The following is a 22,983-nucleotide window of genomic DNA, read 5'->3' as shown; positions in this document are numbered from 1 at the left end:
AGCATTTGTTTTGTTTCATCCCATTATCATTCCTTTTTCATGACAGCGCTCAGTTTTCTGAAAACATAAAGAAACCAGAAGTATGCATTGAGATAATAGCAGTTAAGGATGCTGACTCAAAACATGACAAAACAACTGTAGTCATATCAAGGTGCAAATTCTTCATGTACTGATGTCATGCACTGATAAGGTAGAATTTGTAATGAGTGTCCTGAAATTCAGACAGTTCCAGAGTTTTATTATTTAATACTTGGGGGATAATTTTATCTCAGTTGTGTATCCATAATATCGAATAAACTGAATGTTGTAAGTCTTAAGCAGACAATGTTGACTTAAATTACATGTTTGCCCCATCTTTAGGCTGTGAATAATAATTTTGAACACAGATGGCTTTTTAAAATTTATAATCTTCAGTGCTCTTTCAGCCCACTCTCAGCGTCCAATATAAACTACCAAATGCACTATCACCAAAATTTGTGTAAATCTATTACTTTCAGCTAGGATACCATTGGTAACTCCCAGCAGGACAAATAATTGTGAGTTTTTCACCCTCCCTTAAACCCTATCGCTAATACAGCTCTAATGACCTGGACTGCAACACTTGCTCCGCACAGTTACCTCCTGATTTGAATTCATTGCAACAGATTTACAAGGTCAATAGCGTAAGTCAGCATTAAACATGTAGAGATTTTAAGAGACTTGGAATGTTGAGCACAGAAAAGCATAAACTGTAGCCAAAGGGTGAGCATTGAAGAAAAGAACGAAAAAAATCGAATGCTTTATTCTTCATAGCATGCAGTTACATAATTGTTTCCAAAAACAGGCCCTCACATTTTACATATTAAGGTGTGATTTTTAATTCCTTTTTCAACAGGAAAACAATACAATTTTCCTCCCTAATTAACGGTGACAATCTCGAAAAAATACACATCTCAAAATAGTGCAGTACCAAGTTTCATTATCAGGTAATTAATTATGGAAAAACATAAACAATTTTTCATTAAAAGGTTAGCTTTAATGGCTCCCTGTCCCTTCATAGAGAGAAATGATGTATAGATTCAGTATGCTCATCATGAATAGGCGTTAAATTCGTCTTCTAACAAACAAATATTCAAACAGTGGTAAAAATGTGATCGGCAGTGCTGTTTAGTCCTTGCTTAGTAGATTGTTCTGGTATCTGTAATTAACATATGGATGCAATCTTCACATTCACTCAATTAGTCACAGACGTTGTGGGTAAGCTGAGAAAGCAAATGCTGCTCATCACAAGGATTTACAGCCACAAGCACCACACAATAAGCTCAATTCTTCCCATTATGCATGCACAGCCAGTAAGTGCAAACCATTTTTTTCTCCCTCCTCCGTCTCCTAAATGAGCACGGGTTCTGCACAAAATCTTTAAGCAATATTCTCTGTCAGAGAAAGGAATTAATTCAGAACAATAATGCCTTTCATAGCAACTGTACTCAGCACAATTAGTCCAACCAGTTTTATGTTTCCTTTAAGCTATGGAGATGCAGCAAAGCAAATGATTCACTCATGCCCACAAAAAGAACTAATATAAATGTCACCCAACACTGGAGGAAAGGATAAAAGTACATGTTTAAAAACCAACCCTTCTAAATATAACTTATTCTGGAAAAAGAAAACAGTGTTTCTTCTGAAAGATGGTTCACGGAAAATGGAAAATCCCACACCCCACACTAATTTTCTCTCCCCTCCATGGAACCTTCTGTTCGATGCTTCTCAAGTACTCATTCTTCATTTGCAACTGCAGATTCTTAGCAACAGCAGGCTATTTCAAAAGAAAGGCATCACGGTTAAACCTGCTTCTCACCTATTGTCCACAAGTGCACACTCGCCGGTAGATTGTATTATTATCAGAACCAGAATCCTGAGGTGATATCGCTGCTCCTTGGCTGAGGAGCACTGAGGGAAACTGTGACAACAAGCATTCTCCCTGAAGTATTATCCCACTGAGATCAGGTAATTTAGCACAGAAGTGAAACAAAATCTGAAACTTTCCTAATCTGCACAACTCAGTAAAACAAGGCTTCTATTAATCCACTGAGGCCAAAGGGAGTTCCTCTTCAGATCTGCAAACTTCCTGATTCCACAAGCATTCTTGCACCTAAGCAGGCAAATCTTTTTAACATAACAGATAAGCCCCTACTCTTTGTATTGCAATAACAAGGCCTCTCATAGCACCACTACCTTTGAACAACAAAATATTGAAACTTATGATAAGATGCACCTTTGTGTCTGTTCCCAATTTTGACTAAATATTCCTCAACATCAATTGTCTGTAGCTTGAGGAAACTTTAAGTGCAGTGTAATGTTCAATTAACCATTTTTGATTGTGGCAGCCTGCCAGGGCAGGTCTTACAACAATCACATGGTCCATTTTGTGACTAATAGCTCTTAATAATGCTCTTAATCGTTGCTGAGTTAGTACATTATTTGGCGTGGTGGGGGATGGGGAGTTGGAGGATTAGTATTGCTCAGAATTGAATCATACTCTTCCAATGGAATTTTAGTTAAAGAAAATGCTGCCATCCTATTTCAGCTTCAAAAGTTGAGGAAATTATCAAGCCCACTCTTCCTGATGATTTAATAATATTCTAGGTCTGTTTGTAGTGAACAGTGAACAATAAAAATACAAAAGTAATTTTATACATAATTGCTCCCATTCTATGCAGCTCCACCCAATGGACATTTGTGGTGGGGTTGTAGGAGGTGTGTGCAAGTTGATAAAAATAAGTTAAAGAGCCATACTTTTGTTTGCAAAACAGTACATTCAGTTAGTGTGTTTAATAGATGTTATAATGAAAGCGATTTCACTCAATCTGCCACAGATTCTGATGTGGACTTGTTGGGCCGAAGGGCCTGTTTTCACACTGTAAGTAATTTAATCTAATCTAATCTAATCAAATTACCGTGCGGACTAAAATATTCAAAATGAAGGTTTCTGGATAGAAATGACAGGATTTACCAAGATAAATTCATTCTTTTAAGACCTAAATCATTCTTTGCTATAACCAATGAAACTTTCAAGGAAGTTATTCTCGAAACGTGGAGTCATTTTAGCTGTTTGAGTAAATGGGAATGGTGTCAACTTTTCTATACCACCTGCCCAGACACAGAAAACAAAGTTTGTCTAAAATTTAGGGTGGACAGGTATATTTTGTAGAGGTGGGACAAGGTTTCATAATTCTTGAGGATCCATGCCATTGATGCAAATCTGGCATTAGAAAACCCCTATTCTCCCAAATCCAAATTGAAGGCTCCATCCATCTCCCTAGTATAGCGTCAACTTGAACTGGAATGGTCTTTTTGGCCCCAATACTTCTCCCAAAAGTGAAGCTCGTCATAGATGCACCACCAGATAGCTCCCAGACCCTTCTGTGCCAAATAAATCACCAAAAAGGAAACATCTTTGCTCTCAATAGAGACTCTGCCCTTTCAGAATAGGATAATTGATCATCTTCAGGATGAATCACCTTATTTGAGCAAAGTATTGGGATCAATTTGAATATCTCATCAGAACAAATGCTAGTTCTCAGCTGTTGCAAGTAAACAGCATTATTCCTGAGGTAGATTTAGAATTTCTGTGTGTACAACCCAAAATCTCATCACTATAATTCTCACCACTATAATTCAACGAGCCATGGCAAATGGGTCAGAACCTGTTTATGGTCACCCAAAAATTTTGGCTCTTTCCCGTGTGAGAATCAAGTTTCCTGCACTCGCTCAGGCCTCTCCACAATTTTTCAGAGGGATGGGGAAGGTTTCGCCTGGCCTTCTCACTCTTGTCCCAACTAAGACTCTTGAGTGGGCAATTCATGACCACGTGGGCCATTTGCAACCTAGCCTCAATTTGCAGGAAAAGATCAGGGGTAGACGGGAAGCTTGAAAAGTGACCTTACTCAGGTCCAGGTGAGGTAGGAATTGGGGTAGGGCTCCTCCATCGGCGGCATCCATCGACATTGAGTGCTCGCAGCAGATGAGGTGGGACTTCCTCAGTAGTGAAGGGCAAAACATCCATCTCCATGTATTAACACTCCCAGTGTTGTCCAGTATTGGCAGCAATACATCCTCGACCAGCTGTTCAGGTATTGGGCCAGGAAACCATCCCAATAATCCTGGTCCTGGTCTTTCGACGAGTAAACAACAAAACAATGGGTGAGCTTGTATTTCTGAACAAAAAACACTGAACCTCATTGCATATTGACCTCCTCCGTTCTATCTAACATTAGAAACAGGACTCACAATGAAGTGTCATCTGCACAGTTTAATTTGGCATCATTCTGCCGAATTGACAATAGTCTTGGTGCAAACATAAAACAGAACTGCTAAAAAACCCTCACACAATATTGAAGGGCATGTCAAAAGAAGTATTGTTTACACATGTAGCATTCAAATTGTTCAATGCAGCTTAGATAGATACTACATTCATTTGCAACACCAATAACAGTGCAGTGTAATAATGATGAGTTTTACCTCTGGAAAGAAACATTTCATTCCAATTAACCGTAAAAGCATCAAAGAGAGAGCAGTGCAGCAGTGCAAAAAGCTCAGCAGTGATTCACAATACAAATTAATGCTCGCATATGGTAATTAGGCCACTGATTTATGGTGGTGCATGGTAAGTGCAACCAATTACAAAATGCAAAGTTGCAGAGGCGCTACTAATTCAGGAGAAAACTTACAGGAAGGAATTATGTTAGTTATCACTAGCAAGAAATGCATTACTGCATTTCAGTTATTGAAAAGCCTTTGAATTCCATACTTTCTTCAGTAAATGAAAAAGAATTACATAAGGCTCAAGTATTCAATGTGACTGTAAATTTAAGCGTTTGATACACAATCGTTTGGTTTCAAAATTTACAGTCCATTTCAAATTTTTATACATCATAGCCAACCTCAGCAACTGTCCAGCAACAAAAAAAGAATGATCACACCACATAAGCATAGCCTGGTCCAACAGCTATTCACAAAATGTCAAGCACGGCAAATTAATCGCTTCAGATCCTAGCTACCCATTAATACAGGTCACTAATTAATTAGGGTGCTGGAACAATGGCAGATTTACAGCATATAACGTTTTCTCCAAAAAAAAGTTCAAATCAAAACTCGAGGATTTACTTTAATTTAATGGAACAATTTTTTGTAATTGTTCCATCCGCCTCCACCTGCCCTACTCTCTCCACTGTGCTTGTAAACTCACTTTGCCAATAACTGGTGCCCAACAGCTAGAAGCAGCTTGGCTTGACAAGTTTTCGTCAGCTTCTGAAGGTACTCTGTCATTGCCCATCCCCCACGCTTTGTTCTCCTGAAAGCACTTACTGTGCAATGAAGAATTGCCTTTACCCATTAAGAATGTATTTTGTCTTCTGTTTTGACTAGAGTACGGGGTGAAGAGGCACAGACTAGAGACACCTGAACAGAAATTAGGAATGCTATTGCATTTCCAGCCCAACTGCATCCAATTCTATCTCCTCCTCAGCCTCATTTCAAACAACATTTGGCTAACAAATTGGACCTTCTCTCTATAAACAAATGATCTTGCTCTACAATTAAGCCATTCATACACTTCTCTTCAGTTGGCCCTCATCCAACTGCAAGCTCATTGGCTCTGTTATAATTTAGTGTGGTTAAAAAGGCAATAAAGCAAATTTCAGCTTCATATGACTGTATATGATAAGGACAGCATCATCAAGCTGACAGAGTAATGACTGTGATTGTCTTGATTACTTAACCCTTTGCCTTCCAAACACCTTTTTGACAAAGACGATCATTTCACTGACAATAAAATTCTGAGGCACCCATCTTATTAAATATCTATTTTTTATCAGTACAAATGTTCTAGCCTGTTAGTTAACTAATATGCGGGTTTACCATCCATTATCAACAGCAGGTTTTGCTCCTAGATTATTTATTAGCAAAGTGAAATCTCGATGTTGCTGCATATTTAAAACATAAATTTAAGCTTTAGGTATATGCGTACAACGTAAGAATTATACCTGCAGTACAAGCATTTACATAAGTATCCTGCCTTTAATTATTTTACACTTCGAAATGATGAGTTTATTTGGCCTGTCCACGTCCAGATTTGCATCAAAAATCTATCTCTGAAATCGCCACCCTCTCCCTACTTTGATGACATCTCTGCAGATGTGGGATCAACCTGAAATTCTATCTGATCTTGAACCAAACACCCAATCTCACCATCATCAAGAATGCCTCATTTAACCCCCAAGTCATGACTCACCTCTGCCCCATCTCAGCCCATCTACCACTGAAACTGACAACAAGTGACACAAATTCATTGGGGGGAGGGTGGGGGGGGGAATGCTTGGCCCCTGGAACAAACATTGGTTTCCTTCGCAGCCATAACCCATGGTGGCCAGGCTGAACTGGCTAACTGAAGGACATGCACCTCTCGCTTGGGAGTGGGAGATGGTGGGAGGAGTCTCACTCTTGGCAGCTGGCACCCTATCACTCCATCACTCCTGGTAGTACCAGAGCTCAATAACAGACACTGCCAGGATTGTAGGAAGAGGAGCATGCCTACCATGGTTTACAGTGGTAGGCATTTCTAGACTCCAGGGAAGGACAGGTCATGGCAAGTAGGTGCCATGTTCTGTCAGGCTGGCAGACTGGAATGAAGAGCAGGGTGGTATCTTAGTAGAGTGACCCTGATGCACACAGTTTTCCTGTCTCCTCCCCGAGTGTGATGACCCACTTCCTTTCTGCCTTTGTGATGTTTAAAAATGGGCTGCCTACTCCTGTCTTTTAACAAGTTCGATTTCCCCTTCATTACTCACTTACATATGGTGGGTGAGCTGCTCATTCCAGCACCTGACCATCTTCCATTTTGAGGGATGGGCAGGAATGTAGTGGCTTGGTGCACCCGCCCTATTTTACATGCAAACCCACCCTCCTTGAAATTACACCCAGTAAGGCTGTTTAATGTTCAGCTCTGTATCCCTGCAACCTTCAGACATGACCATTCCAGTATTATTCTGATTGGTACTGGAAACAAAAAAAACCCACAGCAGGTCAAGCAGCATATATGGAGAGAGAGAGCAAGCTAACATTTCAAGTGTAGATGACTCTTCATCAGAGTCTTATTCTGATTGATCTCTGATCCTCCATATGCTTTACTAATCCAAACTGTTGCTGCTCATAACTAAGCCCAATTCATGCAAAAACCCCTATTCTTGCAGTTCTATAATCAATCTAAGGCATCAAATTAAAGATGAGCAACTTTGCATTTCAACCACACCATTGCGTCCACCCCAACCCAGCCAGCTCTATATCCTTCTTCAGCAAAACTCCCTCTAAATTCTCTGTTCATTTACATTCTCCACATATGTCCCCATCACCTCCATTTGCCCTAGTATTGGGGGCCATGCTTTGAATCCATGCTCAGGACCTTTCTCCCTAACTAATGCACATCCCAATTCATTGATATGGTCATTGTATCAGTGCTGCAAGCATTGTACTAAGAGCAAAAATTAAAATAAACTTCAGTGTTGTGATAATCTTGTACACCACATTTATTGATCCAAGGGAACACCCCTGAGGTTCAATATACATTGTGCTGCCCTGGACCCTTGAATGTTTGCACTGCTCATAATTTATGAATGTCTTCGGCAGAAGCTGTAAACAGCAAAGCCAATGACAGTAAAGAAAATGGCAGTGGGAAGCAAAAATCTGACAGCTTTAAAAAGCCAGAGGCAATTTAAGTGCCCAGGGACTGGAATTAAAAATGTTACACTAATCACACATGACTTCTCCCATTACAGAATAATAATAACTCAGTTTATTTTGCTTTCGGTATTTTAGTAAAATGAAATATGCCATCCATTTACCTCCTGATAAAACAAAGTAATCTTTCACTAGCTAACCTCTAATTTTAAGAATACGATCTCATCTTTGGAACACTGTTAGCTTTAAATTTATCAATACAGGTCTCCCTTGGCTTTTAAACGCAACCAACATTTTACAACTGAAACTGCCTAATTACAATGTTCATCTGCATGTATGCCTTCTAGAGTTAACTATTTTTGCTACGTACCAAGTTCCCTTCTACCTTTTGACAAGATTCTATTTAATGTTAAGAATCCTGATCTTTAAAGCTTAATTTCCAAGAATTAAGGTGGAAACAGAATTGTTACAGAGAGAAGTGAGAAATACTTAAGTCCACAAAGAAATTGCTGCATGCACACTCATTGGCTGATTTTCAATTTTCAAAACAAAACCACTAATTTCACAAATGTTTGTGCAACCGCAGTAATAGCCATTCCACCTTTCCTAGTCTATCAGGTGTCTCTGTACTATTGTTTCACACTAGTTTGTCTACAATTATTTCCGATTCTTCATTTTCCTTATTCAGTTTGTACAACTGTGTTGCTTCCTAAATCAAAGCTGGATATAGGCCTTCTGAATAGAGCAAAATATTATCCAGAACAATTCATTTCTTTAGTAAAGGACTTCCGTGCTAACATTGAAATTGTCTCCTGACATTCGAATTCTTTGCAACTAATCCTTTGCAACAATGGTACGCCGTAACTTTATTCACCAGGAAGTTGAACAGCTCCCTTTGTGCATTAGTAATATATTATTTTACAACAGGAGATTGGGCAGTGAAAGATCAAGGCTGAAGATGAAAATGGAAGAGAGGGATGGGTCTTTTGAAGCCCTTTTGACATTGCCTTACAAAGGCAAGATTGTCCAAAATCAACGCGTGCAAGACAAAGAAAGAATCAACGTTGCAAGTAAGGAAAGGAGACCAGATTTATTTATTCACAATGAATGTATGAAGAAAATTAATCTAATAAGGGTTGCCGCCAGAATTAAAAGTACACAGGCATTCTCCAAGATACAAAGACTGAAAGAGCTTGCAGAGAATGCTAATGTCAGCAAGGAGAGTTCTTACAGAGGAAACAGATTGTATAGGATAATATAGCGATGGTGTAATGGAAACAGCTGCTTGCTTTATATTCCGCTGTCTGGCATCTGCTACAGCATCATGGGAAAGGCTGGTTTAGAATTTCGACAGCAAATGTAAATTCAGACAACTAGCCAAACAGCAGGATGCAGAATGGGCAAGGAGAGTAGGGTCAACTTTTTAGAAACTCAGATTGAAATAATGAGAAAACAGATTCCAGTCAAGCTTGACTTCTGAGTACTGGGAAACATTACTAGAAAGCTGTAGATTTAGATAAAATATCCCATCGGGTTTGGGTGTCATGTCTGGACAGTAACAATTAATAATGACAAAGAAATATACAGGAGACTTAAATACTGCATATTATTTCTCCCTAGCCTCTGCTTTTCTATTTAGGGTATAGTAGAGGCCTGCATAAAAATTTGATGAAATGCTTCACCTGTCAATGCAAATCCATTTAGACAATATTCAATGCTAAATGCACCGCATGCGAAAACTTCAGGAGAAAGTTGAAAAAAATTAAATACATCCTTTGATAAAGCTAAACCAGTACAAAGCCATCTGGTTCTATTAGGGTCAAATTTGAGAGGGCAAAAAAAAACAAATTTATTAAGATGCTTACCCAGTGTCTTTGAGGAAGCATGTCCTTGTACAGTCAGGAATGGGATTTTTCAGCCTCTTACTCATTGAAAACATACTTCTTGTTCAACATCCGTTTAAACAGTTGGAAAAAGGTTTCACATCAAATGGCTTAATTGTCTCTCATTTATTTAATAAAGTGTAAAATATGAACTGGAAATGTGAGAAATTGAAGAGGAAACACCTAGATCCATTTTTTTACATGAAACATCCTCTCTAAATTAAACGCAAATGCTGAGTTCTTGACTGTATTTCTAACTGCAGTGAAGCTCAACTTCGAAACACAGAGTATAATAGTCTCAATCTCTCCATTTGTCAAGGGACCACTAACCATTCTGGTCTTTAACAAAGCAACTTTTAAAAAGTTAAACAGCAACAGAGCTCATTTAACTTCATATGAAACAGTAAACAATGGCAAAATATCTATCTAGAGTGTATTCTACAATCTGTTTTCCAGTAATCTAAACTACAGATTTTTATATGTTTTATTATTTCTATTAAACCTTTTGTGTGGTAAAATAAAGGTTCCTTTCTAAATTAACATTTAAACATTGCCCAATGTTAGAAAAATTGAACAATTTAGTTAAAACCTTGAACAGATACAATTCACATCCCCTGCTAAACCTACTAATGGAACAGCAATTCTGACATGTGACCCCAGAGAAATGCATCACCCCTCCCCTCACGAATCTGCTTTTAGCTCCCAAAAAATGATACAAACAGCCCTATTGTCAGCCAATCCACATTTAATCCATGCATTAATGTCTGAATAGTTTTACAACCTTTCATTCAAATGCAAAGGCTTTGTTCAACTTGCCAAGACCATTTAGTTTGGATTAAAGGGAAAAAAGCAACAGACACACTGCACTAAAAACCATCATGGACACAAAGCAGCCTTTGGTTATTACTGCTGTCCTTCTACTTTAATACCCTTTAGTGGCAAATTATCACTTGGCCTGATCTTCTGTTCTTCACTAACAAAGGTTATCCAATTTGAAGATCTCGCCCCAGTTAATGTTCCAAGCTGCTGAATTAAAATCCTGGTTCAAGCAGCTATTTAACCTGCTGAATAAGCTTTTCGGGCACATTTTTCACAATGCGTAAATTGAGTTTCCTTTCAAAAAGTAGGATATATGACTTTCAGCTGGTCAAAAGCACACATGCACAGAGTTTCATTCTGCTTTTTCATTCTCCATACGGAGCTGCAGTGTGGAAGAAAGGAAGAGAAAGAAAATGTACAACCTACCACAGTATACATTTTGAACAACCTCAAACAATTCCATCACTTTTTTGGGAAACACAGAGATTGTCCATGTGACAAAATGCTATACCGTAAATCATGTATTATGTTAACTTAAAATGATAGTGAAAGTTGGATTTGACATTTTAATAGATTACCACTGTTGTACTTGAAAACTTGACAGATTTTATTTTACTTGTGGAGTCAATCTCTGTACATACAGATACTTTCAGCCTATGGCTTTCAATAAGGATTGGAGAGTTTGTGTTTGTCAGGGTTTATCTAAGCTCAAGGACGAGCTTTATGCTTAGCTGGCTGCAAGATTTGATTACACAGATGGATTTCCTATCTCACTTCCATGCTACTTCATTTTAGATCCTGTGTTCAACTAAAACTCTACAATCAGGGTCATCTTCTGCTACTGACAAGTAACAGATTCCACTGAGAGTGAAAACATATGAGAAAAACACAAAACTCTAATTTCTCATTGTTTATACAATGAGATCTACACATATCAGATACCCTGAAAAAAAATCAGAATATGTTTATTTTTAAAAACTGCAAAGTCCAAATCTTTCCAGCCCATATATATGTGTGATACAAATAGTAGTCATTGCGCCAAAGTGGGTGTTATCTTAACAATATTATTTTTGCTTTTTGAAAAACACATCAAGCTGTAGAGAACAAAATGACCTGAAATATTTTCTTTTTCAAAGAGATGTAGACCACCACAGAGAAAAAAAATCTTTCCTAAAATGATTCAGGATAAATTGAAATTAAGAATGTCATTGCTGTGATTTGACATCCATATGAAAACACACCATTATGCTTCTAATTACCTTGACCCACATGGGAAAAGCAGGAATGCATTATGCGCTAATGATCACAACTAGAGGTCCTGCCTTTTCTTTTGCAAGGAACGGGGAAGATCCTCCCTGCAGCTTCACTATTAACATGTCTGTTTCCTGTCAGCCCACTCAGAGATAGTGTCATTTATCTTGGAGCGGCACAAGACCAGTCATTAGCCTCAATAAAAAGACCTCGAACAAAGAACAGTGATTGCTATCCATTGCTCAGAGTCTGCAGCCAAAAAACTAATTTCTTTGGGGGATGGGGGCGTGGAGACATTGCAATGAAGTACTCACACACCAACCAGCAGCAGATTTCTCCTAATGAATGTTGATTATTGTAGATGATTTCAATAACCACATAAAACACCAGGCTTGAACATTTTAACAATCAACAGAATTTAATTTTAAACAGGAATAGAAGATGTAGGAAACAATCCAGTCAGTCAGACAGCACTGGCGGAAAAAAAGTCAGCATTCTGATGAAGAGTCCCCACCTGAAATATTAATTTGGCTGTTCTCTCCACAGATGGCAACCTTTGCAGCATTATTTGCTCTGTGATATTACGCTCTATTTCGAGTTTAGCATCGGTAATGTTTGATTAAACAAAATTTCCATGGCAAAGATCAATGAAGGTTTGTGAAATAAATAAAGATGATGTATGTGACTTGATGGAAATGAATGGCTGAAGGGGACGAAAGCTCGATTCACATTTCAGACTCCATAGTCATAGGGCTGAAGCTTACAATTTTTTTGGCAAACCACTAGTCGTGTTGGGTTTGGTGGATTGATTCTTGCTGTAAGGGTGATTGAGTTTTCTTGCCATTTATGTGAGTATCATGTCCGATTTCCATCACATCTAACGTACGCTGTTCCCACAACCCTCCATTCAGTGGCATCCCTGGTACCGACACACAATACTTATAAGGTCATTGCGCATGGGATAAACCCTGCCAACTGGGAGTTCCTGACATTTACCCCTGACATGACACACAAGGGTAATTAAATTAGGCCCTCCACCTCTTTTGCAAGCATGGTCCTGAAACTCGTAGTGGATGTGCGCTGCACAAATGGGGCCTCTTCTTGCCCCAGGACCACCAGTGGAGGCCATGACACCAGATCATTTCATGTTGAAGGACTTATGCCCTAAATGTTGATTCTCCTGATCCTTGGATACTGCCTAACCGGCTGTGCTTTTCCAGCAACACACTCTCAACTCTGATCTCCAGCATCTACAGTCCTCATTTTCTCCTACTAGATCATTCCAGTCTGCTCCAAGATTACCATCCAGGTTAAATGCCTGAAGGAATGTCCAGCACTATAGGAACAAGTTCACTGTCCTTCTTCACTCTGCCACCATAACTGCTCCAATACCTCATCCTCACTATCTCTGCTTTGGATTCACCTCCAACTGAGGCTCATGCCCCAACACTCTCACTAATGGATTGAATTATTTCTCTACTAACCCTCACTCACCTCAATGTGCAATACCACTCACTCTTTATGCTGCACACTCACTCACTCAGGAAAACACCAACAGTAATAGCTGTGACAGCCATTAGACAACCATACACCCACTTTCATCTTCCATGGTACCTGCCTCTCTCTTGTTTCAGAATCAAAACAGTCCTCAATAGGGTCTAGACCAGTGGTGGGAGAAAGTGAGGACTGCAGATGCTGGAGATCAGAGCTTAAAAATGTGTTGCTGGAAAAGCCTTTCTTCCTGAAGAAGGGCTTATGCCCAAAACGTCAATTCTCCTGTCCCTTTGATGCTGCCTGACCTGCTGCACTTTTCCAGCAACACATTTTTAAGCTCTAGACCAGTGGTATGCCACTATTCATTTGGCTCATTACCCCTTATCAGGAAAGGACTCTGACTCTGACTGCCTGAGCAGAGCCTAGACTAGTATGGGAGCCTGCTCTCAACTTACTATGCAGGGACCCCATGTGCGAAGTCTATACCCTTGCCTGGACCTGATGCCTACTGACACTTTGGCTTGTTTCCTGTCTTCATGCTGGCACTAAACAACACAGCACAATGGTGACAATTTGAGCATGGCATGTGTAACTGAGGTGGCAATGCACAGGAAAGCAAGGCAATGCAATGCATGGCAGGGATATTGTGGACATCCAGATGGACTCAAGAGTAAGAGAGCACTATAACAGCAAGCAAAAAGACAGAGATGCAGTCAGCCCCAGTCCATGAGGTAGCATGTGGCCCTGAGCACAAAGTATCCCTACTGCAGCATCACTGTAATGGTTGCACTCAAGTAGAGAAGTGTCCTATAGGTGGATTAGAGATGTGCCACGAGGGTTTAAAGAGGCTGGTGCTCATGTAGGACGTCACTGTGTATGTGTGGATGGTACCCCTGGGCAATGATCGAGATGTTGGCATCATGTCCAACAAGGATGGCCTTTGGAACAAGCAGCAAGTTGAACCCACCAAGAACCTGCCCTGGTTTCCACGTCAAGATTTTCCGACTCAATGGCGGTGAGGTTTTTTTTCATTCATTCACAGGATGTGGAGGTCACTGGCCAGGCCAGAATTTGCTGCCCAACCCTAATTTTCTTGGAGGGCAGTTAAAAGTCAGTCACACTGCTGTGAGTCTGGAGCCACATGTCAACCAGAACCAGGTAAGAGCAGCAATTTCCTTCCCTAAAAGACATTAGTGAACCAGGTGGGCTTTTCCCAACAATCAGCAGTGGATTAATGAATAAAAGCAGAAATTGCTGGAAAAGCGCAGCAGGTCTGGCATCATCTGCGAAGAGAAATCAGAGTTAACCTTTGGGATTTCTCAGAAGCAAAGCATTAACCCTGATTTCTCTTCACAGATGCTGCTCGAACTGCTGAGCATTCCCAGCAACTTCTGCTTTTGTTTCTGATTTATAGCATCTGCAGTTATTTTGGCAATGGATCACGATCATTATGAGACTCCAGATATTATTGACTTCAACTTTCATTGAAAATTCCAGCATTTGCCATGGCAGGATTTGAACCTAGGTCCGGAGAACACTAGCTGGGTCAATGGATTAATCACCCAGTAACAATACCATTAGGCCACTTCCTTCCCCTGTATGATTAGTTAAGATCACAACCCATGGCAGGTTGGACTGATAGCAAAGGGTTGAACAAGCAATAACAAACATCAATTGAGAACTCAACCCGGCCTAACAAGGTCTCACCACACCACTTGAAAAAAGCATATAAGATGAGCTAAGATGACCTCGATGTCCAGATGGATCTTGCTGAACACCTCGCCCGATTCTGCGATCATCTCACCATAGCCCACATTGCTCAGGTACCACCAATCGCACATGAATAGCTGTGTCCTTATACCACAAAAGGTCCATAGCATTTAAAGAATACACAAATATTTCTTCTCCCAGAAGACCTGGGTGACTTACTTTCCCCTAACAGTCCTCAGAAACCTGTAACTAAAACTTGGGAGCTTCAATTTTGGTTAATGAAAAGGTGTGCATTTGTATAGAGCCTCTTATGATCTCAGGAGATCCTTAGGCATTTCACAGCCCACCTATGTACGATACTCCCTGCCGTAACATATCAAAATAACTATTATGGCATAAATATTAAATTCATAAAATTGCACTTTACAATACGTTTTGATGGTCTCCTTTTAAAATTATGTGTAACGGTATGATTTTTAAAAGCATACCACCTTGCAAATAAAATTTTAAAAACAGCTTATTAGCAAAAAAAAAATCTATAGCAACTTTGGTCTCACAGATCTTGGGAGGTCACAAGTTCGTCTAGAAGGTTCTCAGCAGTCAAAGGCCACCAGCTCATTCACCCCTTCCGAAAAGCTCTGGTCACACTATTCAAAGTTACAAAGCATTAAGTAGACTGAAGAGTTTTTTGTTCTACAAGTACTCGTGCTAGTTGTGGTACCATTCACCAGCCAAATCTCTTCTTGCAGAGTTTCGAGTCAGCTTTTAAACCGCTCACATTCAACAAATCTGTCCTTTGTTTTCTTCATTAACGACTGCTTACCACTTACAGTCCTTTGCTACAGACTGTAACAGACAAGTAACAGCAGTATACAAAGAACAGGAAGGTAAATGTATGTTTCAATCAATTAATCAGCAGGAACAAAGTCTAGCACAAAAGGCACAGTAGAAAATATGCTTCTGGCTGTAACTTGCTCTCAATACTATTCCTTTCCATTTATTGGTCTAATGCAGCTAAAAAATAGTTGCTAGCATTAATGTATGTCAAGTCATTTGTGAATGCAATTCTCAGCTGTGAAATGTATCATTGCATCACTTTCAAAGGGTGACAAATTCCACCCTGAGATATTAACAAGGCTTATGAGAACTCTCAAGCCTGCACTCGCAGCATGTTTTTTACAGTCAACTGTCAATCCCAGTTAGAAAACTAGAATGTGGTGTTTAAAACTGGTTTGGTTTTTCAGTTGTGCTCTATATTCCAGTAACATACTTTAACAATTAAATTAATTAATCTAGCGAGTGATTGTTCACATCTTTAATGTCCTACCTCAAGCAAATCAAATACATAATTCTATTTCATTGACTGGATAAATGAAAGTGCAAACTTTTATTTACTTCTGGTGAAGGACTGGGTATTGGCAAGCCTTTATTAGCTAATCCTATATTAGAAGGATTTTGCCAACTACTAGGAGTGGTTACTGGTCCTGCCAAGTCTACTTAAATCAGACATGTTAGCAACAGCTAAACCACAAAAATGGGCTACATAGAAATAGCTCAAACGGCTCAAATTATAGGCTGCTTTTTACTTGAGCAATACTTGGAGGGAGTGGCAGGTTTTACAACATACTTGTGGTTTTATGCATAAAAGGCATGCAGAAACAGAGTCACAAAAATAATTAGTTTTAATAGGTTCCAATTTATCATGTTTTACATGACTAACTGCAGCAAACGAATAGAATAAACAGACCAAGAATAAACCTGCAAACACATTGCAGAGATTAACCAATGACTATAACTCATAAGAATTTAGCTTATACATTTAGCAACCTGCTACTCACACAAGTTTAGTTGGACACATTTCTCTTCAACCTCATTTAAACCAGACGAACGTATAAACGTATAAATATTTCACAGCTTGTTACAATACGGTTTAACAAAACGTGCCTTCACCTTTCAAATAAATAACAAGTACAAGACACAAATGTATACTTTAAAAGCACAGGTTATGTATCAGTACCATTTCATTTCCTTCGAGTCATATATTGTGTATGCTGCAGATTTAAATTTGAATGATCTCTGGAGCAGTCAAAAGGAAAACAGGCTGTGCTAGAATGAATAGAATGTGCTTGTCAATTATATCTGGGAAGAATCAAGACAAGCAAGTGGCAGTACGATACTGGACATTTTTGTGTATGACCCACTGACTGAATATCAGCAGGCACTGGTTTTGAACACTGATTTGATTGTTTTGAGGAATAGACACACTAAAACATTTTCCCCAGGAGACTATTTGAGGTATAAATAAGGGAGAAATAAGAGGAGTGAAAGCACACCACTCTAATCTCTGTTGCCATGACACCTGCCTCTAGGATTTGAAAATGTACAGATTGCCTGCTAAACAAAACTGTTGAATCTGAACATTTGGCTGAAAGATTAAAAACGCTTGGGGGTGCAGGGAGCAATGCTTTCTGCATTCTACACAGCCAGCGAATTCAATCAAATGGTCTTGAAACTTTAACCACAGTCATTGTGAAGAACAGATTAGAGCAAGTTATCTTGATATTTAAAACAGATTAAAACGGCTCCCAATTTGCAGTCTGCTGGAGACCAAAATAAAACGATTTGATTGGGGAGTTGTCATGCATGTCAAACAGTTTGCCAATCTCTCCTTCATTCTGAATCTGTTTAGATATCCTTCTCATGACTAATAGACTATGGAACATTAGCCTCTGCACCTTACTTTTAAATCTTTATTAACATCTCAAATGTCTCCTTGAAACTGTTCCACCAGTAATAAAATTAATCAAATAAAATACCGTTTTTCAAGCCAACCAATCTTGCTTCTGTCTAAAGTTTCCAACAGTAGTATCAGCAGAATTGCAAAGGTCACCACCTCTACAAGCTAGGAATTCACTTTATTATACACAGGAACAAAATTCTCTCTGACACAACTGACCAATTCCCATTACAGGGAATCTATTTATTGAGTCTAATGGCAAGGAAAAGGCTGAAAAGTGGACTACAAGGTACCCGACAAATTATATTAAAAGGAAGTAATTATTCTGAAAGCACTCATCTTCTTATGTTTTCTTCACTTAAACTCATGCATCACAAAAGCTTCATTGTTCATAACAATGCAAAGCAGTTTTAGAGCCTTGATCTAAACATGCCTATTAAAAATAAGAAACTTGCAGAACTTATTCAGGAATAGTGAGGGCATAGTTTGTAAAACTGTTACCTTCACTAAGTGTCTTTTCACTTAAAATAGCACAATTCCAATGACACTTCCCACCACCACCACACCCTCCCAACCCCAATAATTATCCAGCAAACAATGGATCAGAGCCTACTGAGAAACTCCATAGTATTTGGATAATCACCAACATATCAAAAGCCAGGTTGCATACTAACAATGGAAGCAAAGGCCAAACTTCCTTTTCACACTACATCTACAAAACCCATGTTAGCAAAATGTCAGGCATCATATCGACCATCTCTGCATCCCAAGAAGGCAAGGTTAGTTCAGCTTTTATGAAGACGTTTACTGTTGTATTTGATTACAAAGCACCTCCCCCATCCTTCAGGCAAATAGTAGTGATTACAATAACCTCATTTCTCTCCAGCTGCGGCTGTGATTCCGTTGTTTATGTATATGTATAACCATAACACCAGCCTGTTACTTAAAAAAAGCGAAAATGTTGACGTTCTCACTTATTCATGCTTACCAAAAAAAGCTGCACCATAATTGTTATTGCAAAAATGCATTATAATTTGATGTGTTTGGGACACTTGTTAAGGAATGCAACCGCAAAGTATTTTATACCTCCAACCACACTAAAATTGGCGGATGGGTCGAATTGAAACATCAAAAATATTGTCCTGATATTTAAGTCAGCCATGGGAGATTCTCAGTTTAGTGCAGCAATCATATCACATGGAATAAAGCAATCATTTAAAGAAAAACAAAGAAATCATCAATAACTTTTTTTTAAAAAGTGCAAATTACCTTATCAGTTTTCAACTTCTTGATGGGTCGGACACTCTCCTCGTCATGCTCTTCATCATCCTTTTTCAGAACGACAGGGTTGCTCAGTATTCCTGACTCCAGAGTGGTTTTAATGTCCGGGATACGGGCTGTGGGCTCCCCGCAGCACTGTAAGGAGCTGCTGCCGCTTTTGGCACCGAAATTAAAGAGATGGGCAGCGGGTGTCACGGGCGCTGACATCGGGTGCTGTCCAGGGTGCACCCCCACCTCCTGCTTATTGCCATCCTTGCGAGACCTGGCAGCCTCCTTATCCCGCTTCGAGCCTCCCCTGCCCGTGCCCTTGCCCGCTTTCTCCTCTTTGTTTTTAGTGCAATTGCCAAGGGCAGTGTTATTATTAATGTTATTGTTATTATTGTTGCAACCAGCGCTACCGCTGCCGCTGTTGCTGCTGCTGCTGCTGCTCACTGTTTGACCCAGGGCTGAATTCATGCCAGAAACCTCTCCAGGGCGCCCTTGAACTTCCTGCCTCTTGCCAGCACTGCTAATTTCAGGAATCCCATACAGTGCGGCGGAGGAGAGAGATTTATTAGCATCCTTGGAAGTTTTGCTTCTTTTCACTTTGGATTTGCCAGTCTCCTTGTGGGGATTGCCAGGGGGAGGCTGGACCGAAGAGGAGGTGAATTTGAGGCTCTCAGAAAGGGCTGAAGCTGCTGTGACACTGGCCCCGCAGTCCTTGCTGCTGCTGCTGCTGCTGCTGCCACTGCCCGGGGCTGCAATGCCGCCGCTGCTCGAACTCGAGTTATTCATCTCCAATTTCTGCCTGTCTTTCTCCAGATCCGCGTCTAGATCGATGATCAGATTCCCCACTCCGATCTCCCAGTCATCGCCACTGTCGTAAGTATCAACCGCGTTTGAATCAACACCTTTACTCGTAGCAATGGAACTGTTCACTGACATCCTGAAGATGGGATCGCTTGGATAAAAACTGGATGAACTTCGCTGCTTTGGATGTGGGAGGACATTCGCTTCTCCGCCACGTGTTTCAACCCTCTCATGTGTTTATTTTATACAGAAAGAGACAGAGAGATAGATATTTCCCTTATTTTCGACTCACACGATCCACACGCACGAATAAATTACTTCCTGCAAAAAGATAAAACTAATGAATCGGTTGTTGGGTGAGACTAACATTTTGCTTTCTTTCCTCACTCTTTTTTCAGCGAGTGAGTCTGATTTGAATTTCCCAATATTAAAAGACAATCCGATTACATGGCTTTAAAAGAATATATATATATAGGTCCTTACAGTCGCCCTGTTTCATTGTTGACCTTTGTAATTTCACACCAACCCAAATGAGAGAGGATAACCAAACAAAAAAACACATAAAAGAACATACGGTGGGGGGGGCAAAAAAAGACACAGACTTGATTTTTTTCTTTTGCCAAACACGAACATCTGAGAAAGTTATCATGGTGCAAAAGAGACGCGTTTAAAAACATTGCTGGAAATGGATCACCGCCCGTTCGCGCTCCATGAGCTCTGCACCAAGGTGGCCTCAGTGACCGCAAATGAGGTTGTTTGACAAAGATCAGTGTAACCATTCAAAGTCTGAAAAGCATGCATCATGGGTAGCTGCAACTCTTACCTTCAAATCATTCAAACATCTCTTCCCCGCATTAAACCCCCTCCCCACACACACAAAAAAAATTGCAACATTTCCCCATACATCACCATGCTGCACAACTTGTGCTAATATCAGAATGGAAGAAACATTATAAACCTCATCGCCAAGTCAATGTTTCACTTCGATCCCCTCCTCCTCCTTTCTCCTGGCAGACAATCCGGATTCCGTGCCTTTTCCCAGCACGAAAAAAAATTAAAGTCCACACTCGCGTCCCGAGCAACAATAGCCACATGCATGGGGGTATACATTGATTTCTTTTTTTCAAGAAAAAGATTTGATATACAGGTCCAAAAATTAAAAAAAAATAAAGTTTCCAAACTTCACATTCCGCCTTAACCGCACACTTTTGGAAACATCGTGATCAGTAAATGATTATAGCACACAGAGAAAAGAAAGGAAAACTACAAGCGTCCGGTTGAAAGAAGACAGAATGTGCTAACCCTGGGATAAATTAGGGAAGGGTAAAAAAAACCAGCAGAAACCTGGACTGGATTACACATTTTGTCCGGACGTGGCACCATCGTCTCTCAAAACAGTGTCAAACATACAAATTAAGCGAGGAAACGACGCCAGTCAATCATGTGGTAATTTCATAATCGACAGCTTCAAATACAACAAGACGAGGACAGGGGGAGAAGGAAAAGGGGGTGGGAGGGGTGCTGGGGAGAGGAGGAAGGAGTGAAAAAAAATCTTATATCACCAGCACCGGTTTGTTGCAAACGTTGACGATTGTCTGCTTACCATTTTTTTTGTCATCTTGTACTCGGATTAGGAGCTACACAGTTTAATTAGCTGGCGTTTAGAGCTAAAAGCTGTAATGAATTGTTGATGGATTTAAAGGGGGAGGTTTCAACAACCAACCATCTAAAAGCAGCTATTTTGTTACTGTTCGAGCTTCAATCACGTGAATCCAAGATTCCCTGTAGCTTGACGTGAGAACAAAAATCGGTGACAAGCGTATCAGAAAACTGATCTCGCCTTAGAGAGAAACAAAATCGGGGAAAACTTCAAATCTGTAATTTTGATCGAGGGAAGGAGGGGGGTCAAATCTCTTAGGGAGCTCTTATCGCCTGGGTGAGATTAAACACAAATCTTCAGAACACGCTGCACGTTCTTCTCATATCAGCAATAAAAAAGGGGAGGGGAAGCGTTCGTGATCGACAGTTGTAAATGCTTATTAAAGTCAACTTCAGCAAAAAAAAACTTGCAGCTATTTACAAGCTCAAGTTAGCACGGTAGGTGTCACGAGGGACTAACAGCCAAATTTGTTTCCTCTTTTAAAAACCGTGGAAGTAAAACCAAAAAAAAGGAAACAGCACCCGGACACAATTTTCAAATCAACAAGATGAATCAAAACTCTTATCGTATTCAGTAATCTCCTCGAGTTTGTTCAAAATTGGGGACAGGGAGTAAAGTTTTATTTTTTACAAAAAAAGAACTTTGAAAAGCGCTTACTTGTCTTGCCAAAAGAGACGGTTGTCTGGTGGAATTGGTAAAACTTCACACTCAGGTTATTGCACAATGTACTTACGATCGGTATTGGTTCGGTTTTGCCCTGGTCTTCGTGTGATATGAAAATGCATTTGTTTGTTTTACATCAAGTGCTGTGCTAATGTGACTGCCTGTTCTATACCACTGTGGCTGTATGGCGATGTGTGCTCGCTGGGTGGATTGGCTTGTCCTCGCAGTGTCTGTGTTTTTTTTTGAGTGGATTAGCTTGTCCTTGCAGTGTCTGTGTGGATTGGTTTGTCCTCACATTGCCTGTGCTTTTCTGGGTGGATTGGCTTGTCCTCGCAGTGTCTGTGTGTTTTGCTGGCTGAACATTAGTGTCTGTGCACCAGACCCGGCTCTCTCCTTTGTTTCACAGACATTCGCCCTGCAGCCACTCAGAGCGCAGCTTTTATGAAACTGAGCTCAATCATTGGCTGCGCGTTTTCCCATCTCTGTGTATGTGTGTGTGTGAGAGAGAGGAGCTGAGCTTCCAGCGCAAGAGTCAAGTCAGTCCCTGTGTGTCAAAGGAGCTTCCAACAGAGTCAGCACTAGAGCATTCAACTCTCAGCAGTTGAGCGTTTAGCTAGCAGCGCCTGCAAAAATCAGACACTTTCACCCTTGTCTCGTTAAAGCCCTGATCAGGTAGCAGTACCTTAATCAAGCACCCAGCTGAACCAGATCCAAGAAACGTTGGGCCCACTGAGCATAAAACAAATAGTTACATTGACTTTCTGCTTCATCCAGAACATTATACGACGGAAGGCACACATTTAGATTTTCTTCAGCCCTCATCCAGAACGCTTAGGTCATGGGATTTAGATATGCAGTAAAATGTAACCACCATCCAGATAATTTATATCATGCCTATTTACAGTTATAGCGATCTGTCCTTAACCAGAAATTACTTTCTTGTTCATCCAGAAAATACAGATTGAAGACAATATTTAGACTAA

At 40.1% G+C, this 22,983-nt stretch overlaps 1 protein-coding gene across 6 annotated transcripts in view; it reads right to left on the bottom strand.

The window, feature by feature from the left end:
* The window catches only part of LOC122560775 (zinc finger protein 608-like), a 90,566-nt gene extending 68,192 nt beyond the window's left edge, over positions 1-22,374 (bottom strand). For 2 of the 6 annotated variants that reach the window (XM_043711857.1, XM_043711900.1), the window contains exons 1-2: positions 21,281-21,864; positions 18,877-19,998 (exon numbers count right to left, since the gene is read on the bottom strand). In XM_043711857.1, coding sequence (XP_043567792.1) covers positions 18,877-19,812 — 936 coding nt within the window. In that variant the 5' untranslated portion in view covers positions 19,813-19,998; positions 21,281-21,864. Of the gene's footprint in view, positions 1-18,876; positions 19,999-20,160; positions 20,559-20,635; positions 21,092-21,280; positions 21,865-21,994 lie in introns of those variants that run through there. The other 4 variants (XM_043711865.1, XM_043711892.1, XM_043711873.1 and 1 more) reach the window with 4 other exon arrangements.
* Between the last annotated feature and the right edge of the window lie 609 nt (positions 22,375-22,983).

Source organism: Chiloscyllium plagiosum, chromosome 2, assembly GCF_004010195.1.
Source record: "Chiloscyllium plagiosum isolate BGI_BamShark_2017 chromosome 2, ASM401019v2, whole genome shotgun sequence".
NCBI lineage: Eukaryota > Metazoa > Chordata > Chondrichthyes > Orectolobiformes > Hemiscylliidae > Chiloscyllium > Chiloscyllium plagiosum.
Note: the sequence above shows the minus strand (reverse complement) of the source record. Positions and strands in the feature narration are given on the sequence as shown.